Genomic DNA, 23,251 nt, shown 5'->3' with positions numbered 1-23,251 from the left:
CACCTGTCTGGCTCAGAGCCTGCCACATCTGAGTCACGGCACCATTTATGTTGCAGAACCCAGAGTCAGAGAGACCACGGAGTGAAGGAAAAAGAGATTCTTTATTTAGCGTGCGGGCTTAAGGCTGGAATCATTTCCAAAGAGCCAGAAGCCCCGAAATACATCAGCACATTGGTTTTATAGACATTGTGACACATATGAAACGGCTCCTCCTCCCCCTCCCGCGTGGGGTTGCAGTCCTCAACATTTCTTTTCCCAGCACCATTGTTTATAATACAAGAACTGGGTTATAGGGTAGCCATGATAAGGAGAGAACAGAAGAGAACAGCAGAGAACAAGATATACAACTGTATGACCTTTGACAAGATAAGGAATTCCTGTGTCTCGTCAGCTTACAACAATATATTCAAGGGAGAAAGAGCTCAGCAAGAACATGAAGCATGAGACTGCATGAGGCTACTTAGTCTGACCCCCGATATGGCTGCTACAAGGGGACTAGTTTCCCATCCCTTCATTTCCCCTCTGTTTTTCCCAGCACAAACCTGTGTGTGTCTACTCAGAAGTAACTCCCATTGTTGTCAATGAGGCTTGTCCCTGAAATGTACACTCCTGGAGTTACTAGATTCCCATGAATTGAAATAATGCATTTAGGAGCCTTAATGTCAAAGCTTTGATTGGTTGCATCATTGGCTGATCAGGGCAGAAAGAACACTGTGTTCTTTTAGTGATTGTTCTTTAAGGGAGTAAATAACACTGGGGTGGAGGGGGGGGGAGAAGGAGATTGTGAAGCAACTTTTACTGGTACAATACACTTGCTTGTGGAGCCTGTGTGGAGCAAAGCCGGCTCCTTGAAAAATCTGGGTAAGCTTCACAATTGGCTTCTCCTTCAGTTTCCTTCTGTTGTTGTGGAGAAACCCGCCGAGTCTCCTGCAAAACACAATCTCAGGAGACACAGCCAGCTACCCCAGACCCCATTGCTGTGGGCTGCTTATGCAAGAGCCAGGACTGGGGCCTATATAAATGCAGGTGGCCTAGAAGACTAATCAGGAAACTTGTTAATTGCTTCTCTCTTTTTTTGCAGGCCCTTCAGGTATGGCAGAAACTGAGAAACCACCAAAACTATTTAATTTTAAAGGATGTTACTTTTTATCACTCTTTGTCAAACCAGAATATGTTGAGACATTTGAAGATTTTGAAGTCAGGGATAGTGATATATTTGTAATGACTTATCCAAAATCTGGTAAGAATCCTATATAATAAAGTTATTTTTTTTCTTAAGGAATTGGAGGTTTGTTTTGAACGTAAGGATTTTAAGTCTGCAATCCTATACAGCATTACCTGGGAGTAAGACCCACTGAACTTGATGGGGCTTACCTCTGAGTAGACTTGCATAGGAATGTATTGTAAGAAATATGGACCAAAGCTAACTTTTGAGTATACTGCCAAGCTGTCTTTGTTTGATACGTATTAGGAATGATTTAGAAGCACATGCTAAGCACTTCAAGAAAGGCTGCTGCTGAGTGGTGGAGTACATGCTTTCCCTGCAAAAGGTCTCAGGTTTAATTCCTGGCATCTCCAGGCACAGCTGAGTCAGATCTCTGTCCGAAAACCTGGACAGCCAGTGGAGCCAGTACTGAGTAACTGAGCTAGATGGACCAGTGGTTGACTTGGTGGTGGGCCGCTTGCATATTATGTGTGCAACTATTGAGTTATGCTCAAAGTATATCATTTAATTCACACGGGGGGGGGGGCACTACTGCTATGAATTTATTATCAAACGTGTCCACATTCCAGATCAATCTGCATGTCAGATTGGCTTTTAATCCCTTTCACACTGCTCCAAATTCAGTATCATATTTTTCCAAATTCCTTTTAAAAATATACATATCAATGAATATGTAAACCAGGGTCTGCAACCTTTTTTGGACCCATGGGCACATTTGGGAATTTGAGAAACTGCTGTGGGCACCACCACTTACTGCCTCCCACGGAGGATGTTGCTAGTCACGTAATGCTGTCGTGGGGGCCTGGCGAGTCACAAGGGAGCTAATAGATAAATACCTGGAGGAGGATTTGATAAATACCTGGAAGAGAAGGCTATCAATGGCTACTAGTCCTGATTGCTATGTGCTACCTGTGGTACCATGTTGCTGGGGAACATGGGTGGGAGAGTGCTGTTGCACTTCTGTCCCGCTTGTGGGTTCCCATTTGAGAGCTGGTTGGCCACTGTGTGAATGGAATGCTGGACTAGGGGGCACCTGGTCTGATCCAGCATGGCTCTTCTTATGTTCTGGTGGTGGAGGAGAGAGATAGCACCGAGGCTAGAGGCTGGAAGGGAGGGAGAAAGAGCAGGAGTAGAAAGGGAGTGGAAGAAGGTAGGGACAGGAAAGGGAGAGAAAGGGGAGGAAAGGGGTGTGTGAGAGAAAGAGCAAATCTAGAGGCTGGCAGTGGGGGTGTGGAGAGTGCAATGGGCAAAGGTCTGTGTGGGCAGAAGATAGGGTGGGCCCACGGGCAAGTTAGAAGGCCTGTGCAGAAATAAATACATCCTGCAGAAATAAATGGTTTTACAAAGTATGATACATCCTTTGTGCAAAGTAATGTCAAGGGCCACATTTGGGATGCCGGAGGAACCCAGTTGGGGGTTGGAGCTTGACGAGCTTTCGTGGGCTCAGCCCCCAGACTCTGTTCTAGCTTCTGCCAGCTGGCCCAACTCAGTCTGCAGCAAGCAGGGACAGCTGGTGGATTTTTCCTCTTTTTTAAAAAAATTGTGAAACGTTCCCAGATATCTGGGGAAATCCACAGTTCAGCTTGCAAATGCAAGCCAAGTTGGGGGCGCTGCAGAAATTCAGCGGGGGCCAAAAGGGCCTGTTCTGCTTTGACTGCAGCAGACTCTGAGTGCAGGGCTAATGCAGAAGCAATGCAATGACTGGGTTCAGATGACTGTGGGAGCGAAAGAAGCCCTTCTCCCCCCACCGTCCCCGTGGCTTCTCCCCCCACCGTCCCTGTGGCTTCTCCCCCCATCCCTGTGCCTATGCAACCGTGATTTGCATAATTACCTGCAATGCAGTGTGGGTTGCAGAGTCGTCCGAACCTGGCATGGTGCACAGCAAGAGTTGCTTCTTACCCATGTCACAACCCATGGCTTGCAGCAGGGGCTGTGAGGTGGGTGAAAAGCCACCACTGCCATGCCTAGGGATGGCGAAGAATTTCTCCCCAAATCTTCGGGAGGCCGAATGCCAATGCATTCGGCCCCCCGAAATTGGTGGGGAAATTCTCCGCCGGGGCCCCCCCCCCCGGATGGGACTTACCGTGGCCAAGTGTCCCTCTCGGCGGCGGGTCCCGGCGGCGGTTCGGCGGGGACGGGGGCGGCGGCTGGTCTCCCGACCGGCTGCCGCCACTGCCATTGCAAAAAAAAAAAAGTAAAGTAAAGTAAAAAAAAACACACCCGTGATAGGCTACCTAACGATTGGTGACTTTGAAAAAAAAAAAAAGCGCGTACGCAAATGGCGGCGGCCCATGGGCGCTGCCATTTGCGTTCCTTATTTTGGCACGTCTAGTCTACGTAAAGATTTGCGTAGACTACGGCGAAAATAAAGGAACGCTATTTGTGTTGCCCTTATTTTCGCTGTAGTCTACGTAAATCTTTACGTAGACTAGATGTGTCAAAATAAGGAACGCAAATGGCGGTCCCCATGGGAGCTGCCATTTGTGTATGTGCTTTTTTTTTTTCCAAAGTCACCCGTGATAGGCTACGTGACGATTTACATAGCCTATCACGGCTGACCTTGGAAATCTAGCCGTGATAGGCTACGAAAATCGTTACGTAGCCTATCACGGGTATGTGTGTGTGTTTTTACTTTTTTTTTCGTGGCCAGGTAGACGGGGCGCTTCTACCCGGCCTGAATTTCGCTGGCAAGGGATGGGGCGCCTCCCCCCCGGCCTGAATTTTGGCCGGGCGAGGTGGGGCGCCTCCCCCCCCTCGCCTGAACTTCGGGGGGAGAACCGAAGCGCCTCCCCCCCACCGCGAAGCAAGCTTCGAGAACAGGTAAGGGAGTTTTCGTCCATCCCTAGCCATGCCATGCTCCAGGTTCAGATGACACAGCAACCCATGCTGCATCAGGGGTCCTTTGCAAGCTGCAGTCATGCATGTGGCATTGGTGGAGGCGGGAGAAGAAGCCGTGATGGCTTCTTTCACCCCCTCAATTGTCCGAATGGGCCAGTGAAATCAGCAAACATTCAGGCATACGGGCCTCTATCCAGTGGGGTTCAGGCTAAGACAGGAGTGGTCCAAATATCAGCCAGAGGTCAAAACACAGGCATGCAGTCAGATAAGTGGGATCAGGCTACAGCAGGATTGGTTCGCGTTAACAGGCAAAGGTCAAAACACAGTCATCAGCCAGACACGGTACACAGTCCCAAAGCAATTCTTTCCTTTTCTGCCTGCCCGCCAGTACAGTAACTGGCTGGCAGGTACAGGAACAGAAAGGAAAACCTGGTGCCCTAATGTTTTATAAGGTTTTTATTAAAAATAAAATTTTGAAGGTGGGAGGGAGTGGAGAACTTCACAGGCAACTTAAGAAGTCTGCATGGGGTGATATGGCAGCCAAGGGCATGACATTGGTAACCCCTGAACAAAGAAATGTACATCCTTGCAGAAATAAATGCTTTTTTTTGTAGGGCTGTGCACCACTTCAGTTTGAAGCCCGAATAATGAGGCAAAGCGGGCTGATTCAGAGGTGCTTTGTTGTACTACGAGGCAGATCAGAACAGCACCGAGGTGCCCCAAACTGAAGTGAATCACGTATGAGGCGCCTCGGTCCGCCTCATATATTTGGAGCTCTTCTGATGTGTTGTGAGCAGCCCAGATACGCTGGCTCCAAAATGTATCAACGTTAAGATCAGGGAGGGGGAGGAGAGGGAGGGGGAGGAAGGAGGGAGGGAGGGGAGAAGGCTAGAGGAGAAGGAGTAGCAGTGAGTGAGCTTGGGCAAATGGCCAAATTAGGGCTGAACTTAACTCAGCAATGTCCAATCAGTGGCAGTGGTGGAGGAGGTGGGGAGGAAATACTGCATATACAGTATTTTGGTGAAAGCATGTGTTTGTTCATTTCACAACAGCGAGAGCTAGAGAGTTGGTTGGGTTGGAGAGCTGCATTTGTTCATTAAGTTTGGTTAGGTCTTCTGTGTGTGTGTGTGTGTGTGTGCGCGCGCGCGCAGCTTCTTTTCCTACCCAGTCCTTCTCCATTCCAGTCTTCTTGCTTTTCTAGATTATTAACTGAAAAACGAACTTTTTTTTACCATATTAGTTAGCCTCTTCTTGGCTTGTTCTTTCACTCCCCCCCCCCGCCTTTATTCAACCATTTATTTTTTTCCGTCTTTATAAATTCTTTATTAAAAAATCAAGAAATATAAATATTACTATTAGCCTACTCGTGTCTTGCCTTATTATTTGCCCCCCCCCCCTTTTCTGGCTAGATTCTTAATTTTTTTTTAAGTTTTCTTTTCTTTGCTTGCTCTTGGCTCTCATCCCCTCTGCTGCCCTTTTTAATTCCTGTATTTCTTTCTATGCATCCCATTTTTGAACTCTATATCTTTTCCTTAAAACAAAAACCCTTTTCTTTGCTTGTAGGTAGTTCTGTATTTGCTTTTCTTTTGCTCGTGGGTATGTGTGCGTGTGTGCGCATGTGCGTGTGTGCGTGCGTGTGCACGCTTGTTGTGGTCAAGCACAGCACTACATACATCCAGACTGCAGCACAGTGAGCAAAGCACACATTTATTAACTTATTATTCCAATACTACTCCACTGTGTGGCAAAACAACCCAACCCAATATGAGGCAACTTTGGAGTTTTGGCAGGGGCAGAGGTGGGCGAGGTTCTGCTGGGACTAGCAGCACTGGTAGGCAAGCTGGCTCTCCCCTCGTCCAGCAGATAGCACGTCCTGGTGCAGTAGGGCAGCAGAGTGCAGAGGCCAGTTGCAGTGCCTGGAGGTCACTGTTCGAGGGGGTTGGTGCAGGCAGCAGCAGTAGCACTGTTGCCATAGGAGCACCATATCTTTCTGTAGTGGAAGAGGGCAACCCGCTGATGGATGTTACATCAGAGGTGTCTGATGTCTTCAGTGTGGTGGAGGGTGAAGAGGAGGAGATCCTCCAGGGTGTTGGGGCGGATGAGCATCAGGCAGAGGTTCCAGCATCTGGCCCCTCTTCCATTGTTCCCCCTGCTCATGTGGTGACCACCAAGACTGAAGGCAGGCAGTCTGTGTTTCCTTCACAGAAACATCAGGGTAGCATTGTGTGGGACCACTTTGAGGTGGGAGTGGATCCCAGCACTGCTGTCTGCTACCACTGCAAGGTATCTCTGAGCAGGGGGAAACAGCCAGGGCACTACACCAGCAGCAGTCTGCTCCTGCACTGAAGGAGGCAGCACCAATTGGTCTTGTTCAGGGAAGAGGCCCCACATCCCAGCAGGCAGGCAGCAGGGGTAAGCAGAAAGTTGGGGGTGCTGGAATTCCTGCAAGCTTTCTGTCTCTCACCCCCAAGAGGCTTAGGCAGGCCACCATGGAGGAGATGGGGTGGGGGAAGTATGGGTCCACAAGGTGGAGGTTTCCAGTGCTCAACCAAATCATCAACTGCATCAGTGAGATGGTGGTGTTGGATGACCAGCTATTCAGCCTCATTGAAAATGTGGGGTTCAAGAGGTTGATGGCCCTTGTGGTGCCCTACTACAAGCTGCCATGTCACACCACCCTTAGCAGGCAAGTGGTGCCCTCCCTGTACCAGGGATGCAGGGAGAAAGTACTGGACCATCTGTGCCAGGCAGAGTCACAGATGGTACACTTCACCTTGGACATTTGGTCCAGTGAGGGTGGAGTGTATGCTTACTTGTCCCTGATAGCTCAGTGGTGGGCACCCACAGGGACAGTAGTGGTCAGCACTTCCAGGACTGGTGGGAAGGATGGGTATTGTTGACCCCTCCTTCACATTCAAGTCCTGGACCAGTCCCACACAGCCGCAGAGATTATGGAAGCCATGAGCCGCATTGTGGAGGGGTGGCTGGTCAGGCACCAGCTCACCTGCAGTTACATGGTCACGGACAGGGGAACCAATATGGTGAAGGCTGTGTGTGATGGCAGATTTGAGGGCATCTGTTGCATCGTGCATATCTTCAACCTGACTGTGAAGGACGCCCTTGGAATGGGCAGCACCAAGGCGTATCCCAGCCCCATGTCCAGCTTCTGTAATCTGTTGGAGAGCTGCAGGAAGGTGGCTGGGCACTTCTACCACAGCATCAAGGACAGTAGGCTGCTGCAGGAGAAGTAGACAGAGTTGGGGCTCCCACAGCACAGGCTGGTGCAAGATGTGGCAACATGCTGGAACTCCTCCTATGTCATGCTGGAGTGTATTGGTGGAGCAACAGAGTGCTGTTCACAAGATGTCAAGGGTTGGGGACATTGGCTTCCAGGAACCCCTGACAGGCAGCAGTGGGATACCATGTCCCAGCTTTTGGTGGTCTTCAAGCCGTTCCTTGAGTCCACTGAGACCCTGAGCAACAGCACTGCCTTCCTCAGCCAGGTGATCCCTGTGGCCAGGCATTTCCAGAAGCAGATGGGTGAGTTCCTGGAGAGCGGGGATCCTGTCACAGGCAGGGACTTCTTGCCAGATGTGTGGGAAGTGGCAACAAGGCTGAGGGATGGCCAGAGATGGCATGTAGAGCCCCTATGCCAGGAGAGGATGTACATGTTGACCGGTATGTGCAATCTGCACCTGAAAGTGGTGGAGAGAACACCTGCATGGCAGGAAATACTGATGCAGCAAGTGAGGGAGGCACAGGCAAAGAGGCTGGGGCAGGTGCCTGAGGAGGAGGAGGAGGTGGGGAGACAGGGCCCCATCCCTTACAGCAGCATCACTCCCAGCAGGACCACAGAACAGGGCTTCTGGACCCAGGCAGTGCCACAGGTCTATTGCACCTTCTCACCTGGCTGAGCCCATGGGTGTCTCTCCACCAGCTTCTGCCTGCCCACATGTCCCATGCCTGGGTGGAATAGTTGGGCTTGGTGGCTTTGATGCCATGGGCCTATTGCTTATTAAGGATGGGCGGATTCCCTACCTGCCGGTCCGTGGGGAATCCACCCACGGGGTGGGGGAGGCAATCGGTTCCTCTCCCCGGAATCCTCTTTGGCCAGCTCCGCTCCATGGCGATTCTGCAGATCCGCTGGCCACCTCTGAAGCACTAGCGATACGGCCACTATGCCGTATCGCTGGCTGAGGGGTATTGACTGACTGTGGATGCAAATGGCAGCTGTAAAGACCTTTACATTTGTGGCTGTAAAGGTCTTAGTTGAAGCCAAATGTAGCCATTTACGGCTGCATTTACCTCAAACTAAGAACTTTACAGCCTCAAATGGCGTCCTGGACACCATTTGGTCCGCAGCCAGTCCCCTTCAGCCAGCAATACGGCATGGCGGCCATATCGCTGGCAATCCAGAGCCGGAGGATCTGGCCGAAAAGGATTCCGCGGGGAGGTGGAGGTAAGTGTTCCGTTCTGCTACGGACTCTGGGCGGCAGGATTCTTTAGAATCCGGCCTCGTTGGAGTCCGTGGCGGAATTCTCTGCCATCCCTATTGCTTATGTGCACCCCACTGCGTTCACAGGTGTCTCTCTCCAGCAGCCATGTGCCAGTGCCCTTGCCTTGGTCCGTCAAGACTACTGTTGTTGTTCTTGTCCAATTGATGTGCCCTTCTGGCATGGGTGGATTTCTGTTTCCAGGAAGATGGATGTTACGTCAGAGGGGTCTGATGACCTCAGCACGAGAGTGGTGCACATTCTCCAGTTTCAAGTCCCGATGAGTAATGCACTGTTACTCCCTTCCCCCTATGCTTTGGCATGTAGGGAGTTTTCTTTCCGTATCTGCTTTTCATTTGCTCTTGCTATTTGCCCCAGGGCAGTCAAGCCCCAGTCACCCCTCACGGCCTTCCCCTATTATCGAATATGCCCTCTTGGTGGGCTTGGCTATGTCTCCACCACTGCTGTTCCGTATGCCCTGGTGGGCAAGGCAATGTTGATTTGTTTTTACTTTTCCCTTTCTTTCTTCCTTTATTATGAAAAGTAATATATAAACATAACGAGTGTTTTTTGAAGCAACTTCAGCATACGCTGTTGGAGCTGGCATTACCGCGGCTGCGTGCACTGCACTTGCCCTTCAATAGCTCCTCATTGAAGGACTTAAAGTGTACGTACTCAATCTAGAGTGACCAAAGCATCACAATAATTATACTATGCCCTGGTGGGCAAGGCATTTGCGGCTCCAGGCCGCTCTTCCATATAGAATATGAGGTCAGTGCCTGTTGCCATATATTAGCTCTAGAACTACCACAGGTCTTGCCTGGCAGAATTGCTCTGTCTTCCTGCCTCTGTCAGAAGACCACTGAGAGCCTGAGGTCATCAAAACCTACAGCAGAGATCACCAACTGCATCCATAAATGTAAACTGGGCAATGGTGTGCACTTGCCACACTCTCAGTTCCTTCCGTTCCCTTGCATCATTTTTTAAATTGCAAACTGTCTGAAATTTGGCAGGTGTGGTGTGGCTAATTTTGTATTATTAAAATATAAAATAAATATAAAATATTCATTTTGTGTGTGCTAGGAAAAAAGCACACTATTACTACAAAGAACAAGCTGCTGTATTCTGCCTGCCTGCCTGCCAGGTAATGTGTGTATTCAGCCAAAGAGGGGCTGAGCCAGCCTGTGACTCTTCTGAATAAGTACTCAGGGAAAGGGGTTGTTTGCACTTCAAAGAAACCAGAGCAGAGATTAGGGAAAGTGATGTCTGCTTCCACACACCTAACTTAGTTATTACCCTTCTGAGTTTGGTCTAAGTTTCTGGAAACAGCACATTTCACCTGGGCCTAACACAAAAAGTACTGGGCCAAACTCTCAAAATTTGGCAGATGGGATCCCCTCCAGGGGGGCTGAGAGTTCCCTAAATGTCACACAGTTCTGTGCAAGCAGAGGAAAATTACAACTCTTTGCTTGGACAGTTTTTGTGGAAGAAATCAAATTTCATTTGTGCCTAGCACAAAAAGTACTGGACCAAATTGTCAGAGATTTGGCAGGTGAAAGCCCCTCCAGGGGTGGAGGGCTGAGAGTTGCCCAGATTTTATGCATGTAGCTTGAAAACTGAAAACTTATGGCCGTTTGTGTTTTCCCATGCATGTCAATGGGAAAACATCAAAAACGAGTGATTTGGATGTCCAAATCTCGTTTCGGATTTGGATCCGAGTTGAAGTGGGTTGGGTCCAAATCGGTCTGAAGTGAAGCAGTCTGAAGCAAAGCGGTCTGAAGTGAAACACAGCCCTACTTTTAAGAAGTATGACACATACTGTGTACAAAGTAATGTATTTATGCATACAGTAACATTATGTCAAGGTCCACATAGGTCAATGGTTATGTTGAGCACAGCCTTTCCTGGTTCAGATGGATCCCCAACCTCTCCAGGTAGCGATGGGAAAGACACCTGTCTGAATGGAAAAAGCCAAAACCTGCCATGGTAGAGAACACCGGTGTGGATGGGGCAATGGCCTGATCCTGCATAATCAGGCAACTTCCTAGAGGTTCCCATTTTCCCCACTCATTATTCATCATGACAAGTTCCAAACTCACCTTCCAACTCATTGATGTAAGACATGCTTCCACTGACATAGCTATAACTTGAGCTAGGCGCCATTCTCATGTGAGGTCATGTGCGTGTGTGTGTATCTGTCTGTGATTAGAAGGGGAGTTTTTGTGTGTGGGCGGTGGGTGGGTGGGGATGGAGCTCCTTGTAACTGAGGACTGATTCAATAGCAAACAGCTTAAAATACAGGTGTCTTTCTAATCATAATATGTCACCTAAAATCCATACCCTTACCTCTCTATATCCATTGGTTGATATCAGTTGATATGGATCTTTATTAGCCAGGAGAAGTCTGCCTCTATGCAATAGAGATCTTACCAGTATTTGCATTTATTTTGATTGATTTGGACCTAAACGCATGCCAGCGTAGTTTAGTCCTGTTGCCCTAGATCAAGACCAAGTAATACAAATATGTCCCATAATGATAGCAATTTTAAGTTAACCAGGGAATAAGACCAACATCATTGAATATGCTTCATGATATAGCCTCGTTATCAAATGATATCATTTCTGGCCTTAGATATTTCTGCTTTGAAATCACAATGACTCTACATTGCTTCTTCTGCTCCTTGGTGATATATGCCTGTGTCAAGGTTGGGTAATTCAGCAAGGTTTAAAACAAGTTTGTATTCCTTTCTAGGAACTGTGTGGGCCCAGAACATTTTGTGCTTGATTTTGTATGAAGGCCACCGGAATGGAACTGAGAATCTTAGCACATGTGATCGGGCTCCATTTCTAGATTATAACACAAGTAATGTGGATTTTACCCAGCAGCCATCACCTCGTGTCATCATGGCCCACCTGCCCTATTATTTGGTTCCAAAGGGGCTGAAAGACAAAAAAGCAAAAGTAAGCAAATCTTGTTATGCTTTTCTAATTAAAATATTAACTATCCATCGCTCAGCTGCTGAATGCCAAATCTATACATACATACTTGCATGCATATGCTAATACACCTGCGAATAGATAGGGATGTGTGAACAGTGCAGCATAGATAACAGCGGAAGAAAAATAACATGATTAAATGGGATGTTTAAACAAAGATGCTCACACCAATCCAAAGGATGTGTGAAGAGCAGTCAGGGCTACGCGTAGGGATCACTTTCAAACATCCCACCAAGCAGAAGTCTGGAAGACTTGGAAGTAGAGGGGAAGTGGCATGGTGATAATAAGGGCCAAATCCACTCCATTTTTCCTGAGTAGGAGATCCACTAAATGTGTAACTTTTTGAAAGGGCTCCACACTAACAACTTGCACATTTGGACTGGAGGAGAGTGTTAGTGGAAGCAGTTTCTCATTCTCAAATGTAGTGTTCTAGGTGGATTGGGTCTCCCCATCTTCTCTATACAAATGTTTGTATAGATCAAACAGGCAGTTTGATCCCTAGAAGTAGGTTTGATTTGAATGGGTTTTTCAAGCTCTAGTCAAACCTTAAGATTGCACTGTTTATAGATCAATCATAGAATTATAGAATAGTAGGGTTAGAAGGGGCCTCATCGGGTCTAACCCCTGATGCAATGTAAATTGACAGAAGTAATAGTAAATAAATTTACATTTGCACAGAGTCAAAAGTTTAGATTTCTCAGCAGAGCAGTGGTCTATCTCAGCTTGGTGGTGCATGTGTGAAAGGGTGGAGTTGGGAGTCAAGGCAGGGTGTTTGGCTTCATCAGGGAGCAGCAAGGGACTTGGTAGCTCAGTAGGCTTGTCAGAATCCCCATGCTGTTCTAGGACTTTCTGCAGAGTCCCACACTGCCTCTGCCTCAGATGACCTGTCCTCAGGGTCCTGATCAGGATTTATCCTGACAGCAGCAAGAAAACGATTTCTGCTTTTAATCCAACCCTTCCTTTGTGTGAAGATACAGGCCTCATTCTGGCTGAGACGGTAAACCTGTACCTGGACTTTACCACTTCAAACTGCAGATGGAAGTTTGTGCTATTGAATGTTCCCCCACACAAAAATATTAACAGCAACATAGACAAAACTGATATATGACAGGGAAAGCTAGGCTCTGACATCTATTTCTTTGACGTGCAGGGAAATGTGGCACGCAGGAACGTATAGGGTTCTCTCCCTTGCAAAAAGCCTCAGAAAATGGAATCTTCCCCCATTGGCGGGGTTGGAGAGAAATTCCTCTGTACAGGTGAACTACAATTATTTCCAGACGGAGGACTTCTAGTGCTACTAATTAGAAAGCATTGTGCAACTATTTCATCTTTAATTTTCTTAACAGATTTTCTGCACTATGAGAAAAGATGGAAGAAGTTGTGGTAAAACATGGGAGGATTACAAAATGCAGACAAGAGTGTCTCAACCGCCCCCTCCCCCAATTCCATGAATGAGGCACGGCGGTGGCACCATAAAAACTTCAGAAAGCACCCTAAGAAGATCCCCCTACCTGCAGTCTGAAGTGGTTCAGCTCACTAGGCTAGATGGCTTAGCTAACAAGGCATGCGCTCACCCACTGGCTCAGGACAGGCTGGAAAACGGCCTTCTGCAAAATCCCTGTGTGCAACAATCTCATTTGGACCATCGCATGGTCTCTTTCTATCACAATTTCTCAGTATTCTATGCACATCTCATAAAGCAGACAGGGAGTTCTAGCTTGTCAGCAGTTTGCCTTTAAATTCTGTGTATGTTTATGTTCCAAAAAGTAGGGGGGGAAATCAAATTTCCCCATCTGGTTTCTAAGGCATAGCAGCAAGAGATAATCTTGCTACTTTTACCATTTTACTAAAATGAGATGTATACTCCAGGAGAAATATGCAGAGTTGTGCCTGGTCTCAAAAGGATTTGTAACACTGAAAAACTAAACAAAGTACTTCCCATACATTACCTTTATTGTCTTTCTTGCAATAATGCTTGTAACGTTTTACAATTCAAGGTATGTCATTGGTAGTATCTCTATATTGCTGATGGGAGTGAAACTAGTACAACAAATTAAATTTTACAAGAGCATCGCTCAGTGTGTTCCCATAGCAATCCATCAATTTGTTGAGAAGGCTATAAACAAAATTTAATCTTGCAGATCATTTATGTGTACAGAAATCCTAAAGATGTTATGGTATCCTCCTTTCATTACTCAAAAATGATAGGCGCATTTGAAATATCAGATCTGGATCACTTCATGGAGAAGTATTTAGCTGGGAAAGGTAAGACTGAAATGTGCAGTTGGTTGTTGTTGTTTTTTAAGGTCACTGAAATGCAAAGAATTAGACTAAATGCAACTCCAGCTGTGAAATATGACTCTTTTGGCAGAGGTTGTCTCATATGCTCTCACCTGTTTAACAGGACATATTCAAATTCCTCCAATAATAAAATGTTATCTCAGGGCAGAAAGAAGTTCAGATCCTAGATTATATTTGCCAGAAAACACTCTCTTAGACAAGGCTCATTTTCTATTAAAATATTAGTGTGACAATACTCAGTAAAAAGCTTTACACACAAATATATTCAAACACATGATATATCCAAAATAATACTAAATCAAGGCTTAGGCAGAGCAAAACAATTTTAGGCAACTTACCAATCTTTTTTCCTACAGGCAATTAAAAGGAGGCTAGTTTCTCTGAAAAGCTCTTTTCCATCCCCAGGACCACCTTTTTATATCTTTTTAATAGGGTGTAATCCTATCAGGATGTCTGTCAGCACCCAAATTTGGAGGCTGACAGACTTCCTATGCAGAGCGGGAAGAGCGTGGAGGTGACTTTCACTTCCGCACTCCTCCTGCTCTGCTTTTTTGCTAGATGGGCATTTTTGCCCATCTAACTGGGGCTGAGGAGTGGCAGGGAAGGAGGCTGGGGAGGCTGGAGGAATCTTTATCCCCAGGCTCCCCAGTCCCTTCTAGAGGCCAGAGGATTGCTCTCTTAGACATGTCTAGATTATTTTATTTTCATTATTTATGTCCCATGGAGGGTGCAATCCTATGGGGATAGGCGGCCACCTCTGAACTCGTAGGCGACTGCCTAGCCAATGCAGGGCGGGCGGAGCGCGGGGGCATCTTCTCCTCCATGCTCCAGCTGACCTGCATTCGTGGCTAGATGAGTGATTTCGGCTGTCTAGCCATGGTGCTTTGGAGCGGTGGGGGGAAGGCTGGATGATGCCTAGGAAGCGTCGTACCGGCCCTTCCGAGGTCCCCTCCCTGCCCCTGGGAACACCCCCTTTCCTCCCGCTCTGCGCTGCTCTTATGAGTGCAAAGCCAAGGATGATCCACACCACCTATGAGGCAGTGGGGGAGGGGGCGGGGAGGCGATTTTCTGGATCAGAGCTCGGTTCCCAGAAACCAAGTAATCCTATGGCTGTCTAGCCACTGTCTAGAGATAAGGTCCTAAGATAATTTTCTAGCATATATTTCCATTTGTAAAGCAACTATGTCTAAATAATATTACTAAACTCCAGACTTTTTATAATACTTATACATAAAATAACATTCCTAAATCCCATGACAACTGGCACGTTTTTGACAAAATAATTATTTCTCTCACACCTAGGGCAAGAAATATTTTCACTTGATGAGCACCAGAGTAGCAAATTACCCTGTGATCTAAAAGCAGGCACATGTGAACCCAGAGAGAGAGAGAGAGAGAGAGAGAGAGAGAGAGAGAGAGAGAGACATCTCTCTCTCAAGAGGCAATGCACAGGCAACTGGGAGAGACAGAGAGTAAGAGACAGAGTGTGCTTCCAGACAGGGGGTTTGTAGCACTCCAAATCAAAAGACCAATTCCATCTTTTTCACCTGAATAGATTTTTCACATTAAGAAAAAAGACAGGAAAAGCAGTGGGAAAACATGGGAGGGTTACAAGTAGAAGACAACATCTCCCCCTCCCCCCTGCAAAATTCTGTGAATGAGGCAGGACAGTCTCATTCAAGACCATAAAAGCCTTGTTTGGAAGCATTCTGAGCTGCATCACCATCACCATACATGTCTCCTTTTGCCTCAAATTAATGGCCTTTTGAGAAAGAAGAAAGAGCCCTCTACATGGCTCCTTGCTTTTAGCTTTCAGTGGCAAAAGTGGGCTGGTTTGCACAATCACCGCAGCCCAGGATAGCTTATTTAAGCCATGGTGGGTTGTGCCAGTGGCCATTTTGAATATTCGACCCCCACAGGAGGTTGCCATGGTCTTCTGTGTTGGGGGGCATGGCTTGTTGGAGGGGGAAACAACGCTCCAATAACCCTACAACAGCCTATTGATTACTGAAGTGTCCTTTCCCCCTCCAACAAGCCATGCCATCTGGGTTTGGATGACACGATGAGCCACGACCAGGGCTTGAAAGAGGCAACCTGGTGCCCATGGGCACTGCGACACATCACCGCTTAAATAAGACATGGTGGGCTGCAGTGATTGTGTGAACCAGGTCAATATGTTAAATGCATGGCTGCTTTTTCCTTTAAAATTAACACACACCCTGGGGAGTGGGGAGCCCTATCAGGATTGGGCAAGCAGTATGTCCCACCTGAAGCTGCTACTTGCCATAGGAGCAAAGCTACTATTTCTTAAGTAGCATTTCACTGTTTTGACTTAGATGTACCTATAGAAGTCATCATCACTGAGTGGGCAATTAGGTCCAAATGACATTCTTTAATGGTAACATTTACATTTCTTGAAAAATGCAATCTGAAAACACATCACGAATTAACCACGCACAGTTTTAAACTTTTTCTTGGGCCTAATTCATACAAGCTTCAAATTCTGGTTTGAAATCCTGGTTAAGATGGAGAACCTGGTTAGCAACCATGGTTAGGGTTGGGGAAATGTGATGCTAAACTATGTTTAAAGCCAACAGGAAGGAACAGGGGATTAATATTAGAGAGAGATGGGTGAGGACCATGTGAGCCTAGTTGTTACCATGGTTAAAAGATCAGCAGCATTATATTTGCACCAGTTTGTGGACATTCCTTGCAATTGCTGCATGTGAAAGTCCCGGCCCAGTTTCTGTTACAAATGAGACAAAGAGGAGCACTGAACAAAGTGTGAATGTTGTTGTCAATGTATTTTTCTTTCTTTGCTTGACCAACAGTTGCTTGCAGTTTGATCTTTGATCATGTGAAAGGGTGGTACACCCATAAGAATGAGTTCAATATTCTCTTCCTTTCCTATGAGGACATGATTAAGGTGAGATGAGTCTCTCTTCTTCTCCAGTATGACTCAGTGGATAGGGTGTTAGACTTGGACAGGTGGAACTCCCAGCGATACCAAAAGACAATTACTATATTTCTTTGATATTGTGAGATTCACTGAAGATCCGGCACCCAGAAGCCCAACTGGGGCTCTGATTCTAAAGATGCCGTTTCAGCACCATTAAGACATGCCCTGGAATCCTTGCACTGGTACAACCATCTCTTTTGTGCAAGTAAGTAAGGTTTTCAGGGGTACTTCAGACATTACTTTTCCACACCTCCATCTTAAAGAAGCAAGTAGGGAAAGGAGAAGGAGATGGTGTTTCTTTGAATGGCCCAGAATGCTTTTGGACTATTTGGACCAGGAGTCCAGAACCTGATCTGCGCTGCCTCTTGGGGTTCCTCCTGGGGGTGGGGCTCATGCGCCAAGCCCAGCCCCCAGAGGAATCCCCTCAGAGTCCATCCCCTGCTGCTATCTCCAATCTCAGATCAGAGATAACAGCGGGAATCCCTCCTGTTATCTCTGATCTCAGAGCGGAGATACCAACGGAGACACAGGTTGGCCTGGGCGTTGGGTCTCGCCCATGAGGTCCTCATCTCCACTGCTGTCTCTGATCTGAGATCAGAGGTAGCAATGGGGATGTGGGGCAGCCTGGGTGTTGGGACTCACCTGCACAGAGAAGACCAGCTGCTCTCCCTGGTGTGGACTAATCCCAATGCCTGCCCCCCTCCGTCATCCCCACAGCTATCTCCAGTCTGAGATTGGAGATAACAGTGGAAAGCCCTGCTGTTATCTCTGATCTCAGAGTGAGGATAGCAGTGGGGATGCAGGGCAGCCGGGGGTCCCTTTCTCTGTGCTGGGAGGAGGCAGACTTCTGTGCCTCCTCCCAGCATGGAGAAAAATAGGGGGATGACATCAGGGCATGGGGTCTGTTCACAAGAAATCTGCTCCCCTGCCAGAAACCGTTTCTGCACCACTGATTTGGGCATTACAAAAATACACCGTGTCTGGCTTTTCCACCACAGCTTTCCCTCCTTACTTCTTTAAGATGTCAGTAGGGAAAAAGTAAATCCAAACAGCCTGTGCAAGTCATCTCTTCCTGTCATGTGACGGATGCTATAATAACAAACAAACCGGTTATGTTAAGGATTAAGGTGTGATTATCATAATGACAGCCCTGTCTGGTAACAGTGATGAAAGACATAAGCATTGCAAGGTGCTTTTCATGCCTTCAGTACTATGGAGGTCAATAATATTGATGATGATGATGATGATGCATCACTTAGGAGGAAAGAAGGACCGGGGGGGGGGGAGCAGACTTCCCACAAAGCCACAGGGTGTTAATATTTGCCAGAGACGTTAAATAGGGCTGAACTGGATACATCATCTGATCTGTGTATCCATTAGGAAGAATATTTTATTATTTATTATTAACATTTACATATTGCCTTATTTGCTAAAAAGCCCATCTACATAGCAATTCAAAACAATAAAACTGTAAAATATTAAAAATAATAAAATTACCTTGTGGGAAGCCTGGCTCTCTTCAGTTGGTCTATGTGACTGTCCCCCTGTCCTCCCTTCTGATAAAGTAGTGAGCCAACTTTTCCATTCCAAAAACATAAGAATATTGAACTTAGCATAGGGGTGTCACAAGTGCCAGACTGGGTCCAGGAGTCCGTCGCCCCACCCCGCCCGAAACCCACAGACTGTGCCCACTGAGCCCTTGTCCTCACACCCTTTTGTACCCTCCTGGACTCACCGTGCCACCGTCAGGTGAGCACCAGCCATTTTGCCACCCTTTTTTCCGCATAAAAAAGGGAGTTTAAAAAACGCTTATATTTTAATATGCGCAGTTTGGGGGCCAGGAAAGCATAATATGTGCAGTATTAGAGGCATTATGTACAGAAAGTTGAAATGGTTGTTATAACCACCCCTACTTTTCAGCGGCACTGACAAGACTTATGTTTATGTTATTCTTATGTTCAACCCACTTTCTTGAGTGGTGAGAAGTTGCAGAGAGCAGCAATTACCTGGATTTGGTTTCCTTCAAAAGGAAGGATCACTGGAGATTTACAGCATTTTGAAATATTTGGGTTAATTTACGGACGGATATACAGGTTGAACACAGATGGATACAGACAGCTTGCATCCCACATTTGATCTCCAGAGGGGCAGGTCCCAAGAGCTGCCTTCCAGAGCTCAGAACCAGCCCTCTCCCACTTTCTCAGCTCCACCCCCAAACTGCGGTTTCCATCTCAAAACCAGCTTCTGTTGTTCTGTTCCAGCCTTCCCCAACCTCATGCCCTCCAGATATGTGGGGCTGCAACTCCCATCATGTCCTATAGCATGGCCATGCTGGCTTGGAATGATGGGAATTGCAGTCCAGCACATCTGGAGGGTATAAGGTTGAGGAAGGCTGTTCTGTTCATGCAGAGATCCAGCTTCCCTTATGCAGCATGCTAGCTGGAACAATAGGGATGGGGGGGAGTGTTTTCTCTTTAAGAGAACATCTACCACCCAAGCCCCATCCCATGCTAGTCACCAGCAATCTCCTTAAGAAAAGGAAGGTATGCCAGAAACGGCTGGCTATAATGACATGTTATTATTTTAAAAAATGGGACTGGTCTCCCCACCCACCCACTTTTTTATTTAGTGGGGAAGACATTCAAGTCAGAATGTCCCTGAGACGGAAGGAACTGCCTACCTATGGTTCTGTGACTAGAAAAGGAAAAGATGAATTGTACTGCTTTCTCAACGCCCACCACCAGAGAGCAGTCTCCACATCCGTCTTCTCACCACAGGCTTGGGTGAAAGCTGCTGCTTTCTTGCTCCATGTTCAGCCTGTGAACTCTGGCTGGCATTTTGAAGAGAGAGGCTGCATAGGCCTAGCAGAGGGCTGACAGACTGGCTGTCATGGGTCTGCCACCATGGAGAGGTGGCAAAAGTCTGATGGAGAGGTAATTAGCATCTTTACACCAGCCTAAAATCCTGCATTTAAAATGGAGCTTTCTGCTTCCATTTTAAATGCAGGATCACAATGGACTCTCTCTTCCCCTTTCCCCCTCCTTCTCCCCATTATCTGAGTCTTCCATATGTTTCATTGATCCGACTCCTTTCGACTTTTCCTTTGTCACAGAGGGAACTCAAGTGGAACGGACACGTGGTAAATTAATAGCTCATTATCCCTCATCTTTTAAACAATGGAATAACAGTCATTTAGTGAAGGAGATGCCCTGGAGGTTCACAGCCTCATCTAAAGGGCCCACAAACTTCTGTGAGTGAACAATCACAATAGCAGAATAAAAGCTCTGTGTGAAGGAGCCCAACAACTGTCTATCATATGCATGCAACAGCATTACTTTAAACTGTGAGTGGCACAGGATCCATTATATATTAGCTGAGATGTTACAGTAGGTTTGATCTTTTTCATTTATTAATTCTCGTCTGTTTCCTCGTTGTATGGGTTTTTACTATATGGGACTTCACTGTGTAAACCAGCTTGCCCTGAAAGGCGGCCTACACATATTTTAAAGAAATAATAGATAATATTTTCCACTTTCAGCTGAAGTTGAATAATAGCTAGTGGGTGGAGTTTGTTCCCTTGATGTCTCCATTGCCTTCTTATAGATATATGCACTCATTTGGTAAAAGCCAGGACATTTACCAAGAATGGACAGTGCAAACTATGTCCCACACATTGCTAAAAAAAAGGTTATGGGAAAGGTGATGTACTGAGCACAACTAGTTAAAGAAGGCTATGACTGTTATAATTAACCATCAAGATCTTTGCATTGGCAATTGAGATGGAGCTGCATTGGCTCTTCCCTTGTACCCAGGGATGTCAGAGAATTCTGCCACAGACTCCAGTAAGGCTGGATTCTTTAGAATCCGCCCCCCCCCCAGAATCCATGGCAGAACAGCCTCCCCCACCCTGTGGAATCGCCCCAGGATGGAATGTACCTGGCGGCGGCTCCTGTGGCTCCAGCAGCTCCAGCGGCGGCTGGTCTCCCGGCTGCTGCCGGGCTGCTGCGGCTGCAAATGGCGGCTGACATAGCGGCCGCCATTTGCGTCCTTGCAGTAAATCATGATAGGCTACATAAGTATTTATGTAGCCTATCACGGCAAAAGGCAGCCACGCAAATGGCTTACTGAAAGGACACAAATGGCGGCCGCTACGATGGCCGCCATTTGCGGCCGCAGCAGCCCAGCAGAGGCCAGAACTTCGGCTGCGGCTGGCCCTGGCCGGCAGCTCTGCAGAGCTGCCGCAGAGCGGAGCCGGCCAGGGAGGATTCCGGGGGGAGGGATGGAGCGCCTCCCTCCCACCGCGGATTGACCGGCACGGAGCCAAGTAGGGATTTCATACATCCCCACTTGTACCTCTGCTAAGGATGCTTCTTTATCTGTAGTAGTAGAAACCCTTGCAGCTAAGTCACCTCCTTGGAGGACTGCCTGTATATTCATTTCCACCAAGTCTGTTGCAGCAAAAACAACAAAGAGCCTTGTGGCACCTTAAAGTCCAACACATTTTTATGGCATCAACTTTTGTGGACTGCAGCCCATTTCACCAAGCTTACAGTAATGTTACTCTAACAGCACAAGCCTGTGCATGTCTACTTAGAAGTCTGTCCCTGAATTACTCCCAGGTAAGTGTATACAGGATTGCAAAAACCTCAGAAGTGAAATAATTATTATTTCAGGACCTTAGAAGTGCTGTATTAGAAATCTGTTCTTTTGTGGGGAAGCAGCTGAGCAGCCAGGAGGTGGACAAAGTTGTGGAGCTGGCTACGTTCAAGAATATGAAAGCGGATCCTAAGGCGAATAAAGAGATGTTGCTTGAATGTTTATTAAGGAAAAAGAATCTTCACCATTTGCGCAAAGGTAACACTGAGACAACAAAATTCAAATGCATCTTTGTAGAATGAGGCATTTTAAGGTTTTCTAAACCATAAATGAAAGCAAAACATTCGATCCCCGAATTGGACAAAATCTTGCATATTTTCCAGCATTTGGAATGCCAAAGATTCAGATTCATATTCTTCCATCCGACTTAGAAATTGTCCTCTGTGCCACTTCTATAGCAGTCACCAGCTATCACACCATTCATGATGACTCAGCCAATGTCGGTGGAACAGAACCAGCTCAGGAATTTTAATGCCTGCATTCAAGTGTGTTGCTAGGCCTGGGCTCTTGTGGCCCTAGCCCTGAACCTATTTCCCAGGGCCCCGGATCCTTTACCAATGCATCAGTCCTCTCAGTCGTTCTCTCTCCAAGTCTCCTGTTTCCTCATATACTCCCTCAGACCATGGCCTCTGTTTCCTGTCTATTATTAAGTTCTGTATCTACTCCTTTGCCCCATTCCTCATTTCTTGTCTTTCTTCAGATCACATTTCCATATTATCACTTCCTTTCTCTGAAGCACACCCTCCTCTGCCTGTGATTTCCCTGGGCCTAGCTTGCCTTGGCTTGTTGTATCCTCAGGTGCTTATCTGTTCCCTGGGCTCCTCTATCCACAAACCTAGTTCTCACAAACAGCAGATGAGGTGGTAAATGTACATCTAGGCCATGCCACTTCCAATTGCAGGGGGACAGGGGCTCACATGATTGAATTCTGCTCCAACGGCCACCCCCCAAACGTTTTCACAAAGAAAGCTAATCCAGATGAGGGTTTTCCCTTTGCCATCACCTTGCCTCGCTTATAGAATTTTGCATGGGTCCAGATGATGTTGCCTCCAGTTCATAACCCTCCCACAATTTTTGAGTCCTTCTCCCATCTTTTTTCTTAGGGCAGAATATCCATGAAACTGAAAACAGATGGAATAGCTACACTAAGCCTTCTAATTGCTAGGAACCTTCCTTCAGGAAGCCCCCGTAGATGTCAGGACCCCCCCCAATCCGTTTCAAATGCCGCTTTGGATCATCTGAAGTGACCCTGATCCACCTTGGATCAATTCAGACCTCCTCTGATCCAACTCGGATCCGAATGCGAAATGAGATTCAGATATTCTGATCGCGCAGTTTTGGCATTTTCCGATTGACTTGCATGGGAAAACACAAACAGTCGTAACTTCTCCAGTTTTTAGGATACAAGCATGAAATTTGGGGACCTCTCCACCCCTGTGGAGAGGAGGCCACCTGCAAAATTTCAGACAGTTTGGTTTTTGTGCTAGGAGGAGATAAAATCTGAGGTTTTCCAAAGAAACTCTCCAAGCAAAGAGCTGTAACTTCTCCCTTTTTCCACAGATGTGTGTGAAACCTGGGCCTCTCCCAGTCCCCCTCCAGGGCATTACATACACCAGAGTTCAGGCACTTTGGCCCACTGGCTTTTGTGCAAGGTGCTGGGGAAATCTGAGGTTTTCTTCTTTTCTTTTTTTTTCTTTTTAATACAAATTTTTTATTGAATTTCAGTAATACTAACAAAGCAAAATACAACCAAACCAAAATAGAAACTAAAATAAAACAAAT

At 46.9% G+C, this 23,251-nt stretch overlaps 1 protein-coding gene across 5 annotated transcripts in view; it reads left to right on the top strand.

Moving 5' to 3' along the window:
- The window catches only part of LOC146359455 (amine sulfotransferase-like), a 52,300-nt gene that overhangs the window by 14,097 nt on the left and 14,952 nt on the right, over positions 1-23,251 (top strand). For all 5 annotated transcript variants that reach the window (XM_084827387.1, XM_084827385.1, XM_084827386.1 and 2 more), the window contains 5 exons: positions 1,082-1,240; positions 11,309-11,517; positions 13,695-13,818; positions 16,686-16,780; positions 21,487-21,667. In XM_084827387.1, the coding sequence (XP_084683513.1) occupies positions 1,093-1,240; positions 11,309-11,517; positions 13,695-13,818; positions 16,686-16,780; positions 21,487-21,667 (757 nt within the window). In that variant the 5' untranslated portion in view covers positions 1,082-1,092. The remainder of the gene's footprint in view (positions 1-1,081; positions 1,241-11,308; positions 11,518-13,694; positions 13,819-16,685; positions 16,781-21,486; positions 21,668-23,251) is intronic.

Source organism: Heloderma suspectum, chromosome 1 (genome assembly GCF_057233095.1).
Source record: "Heloderma suspectum isolate Gila_16-S chromosome 1, 16-S_ref, whole genome shotgun sequence".
Lineage (NCBI taxonomy): Eukaryota > Metazoa > Chordata > Lepidosauria > Squamata > Helodermatidae > Heloderma > Heloderma suspectum.
This window is presented reverse-complemented; position numbering and strand designations above follow the sequence as displayed.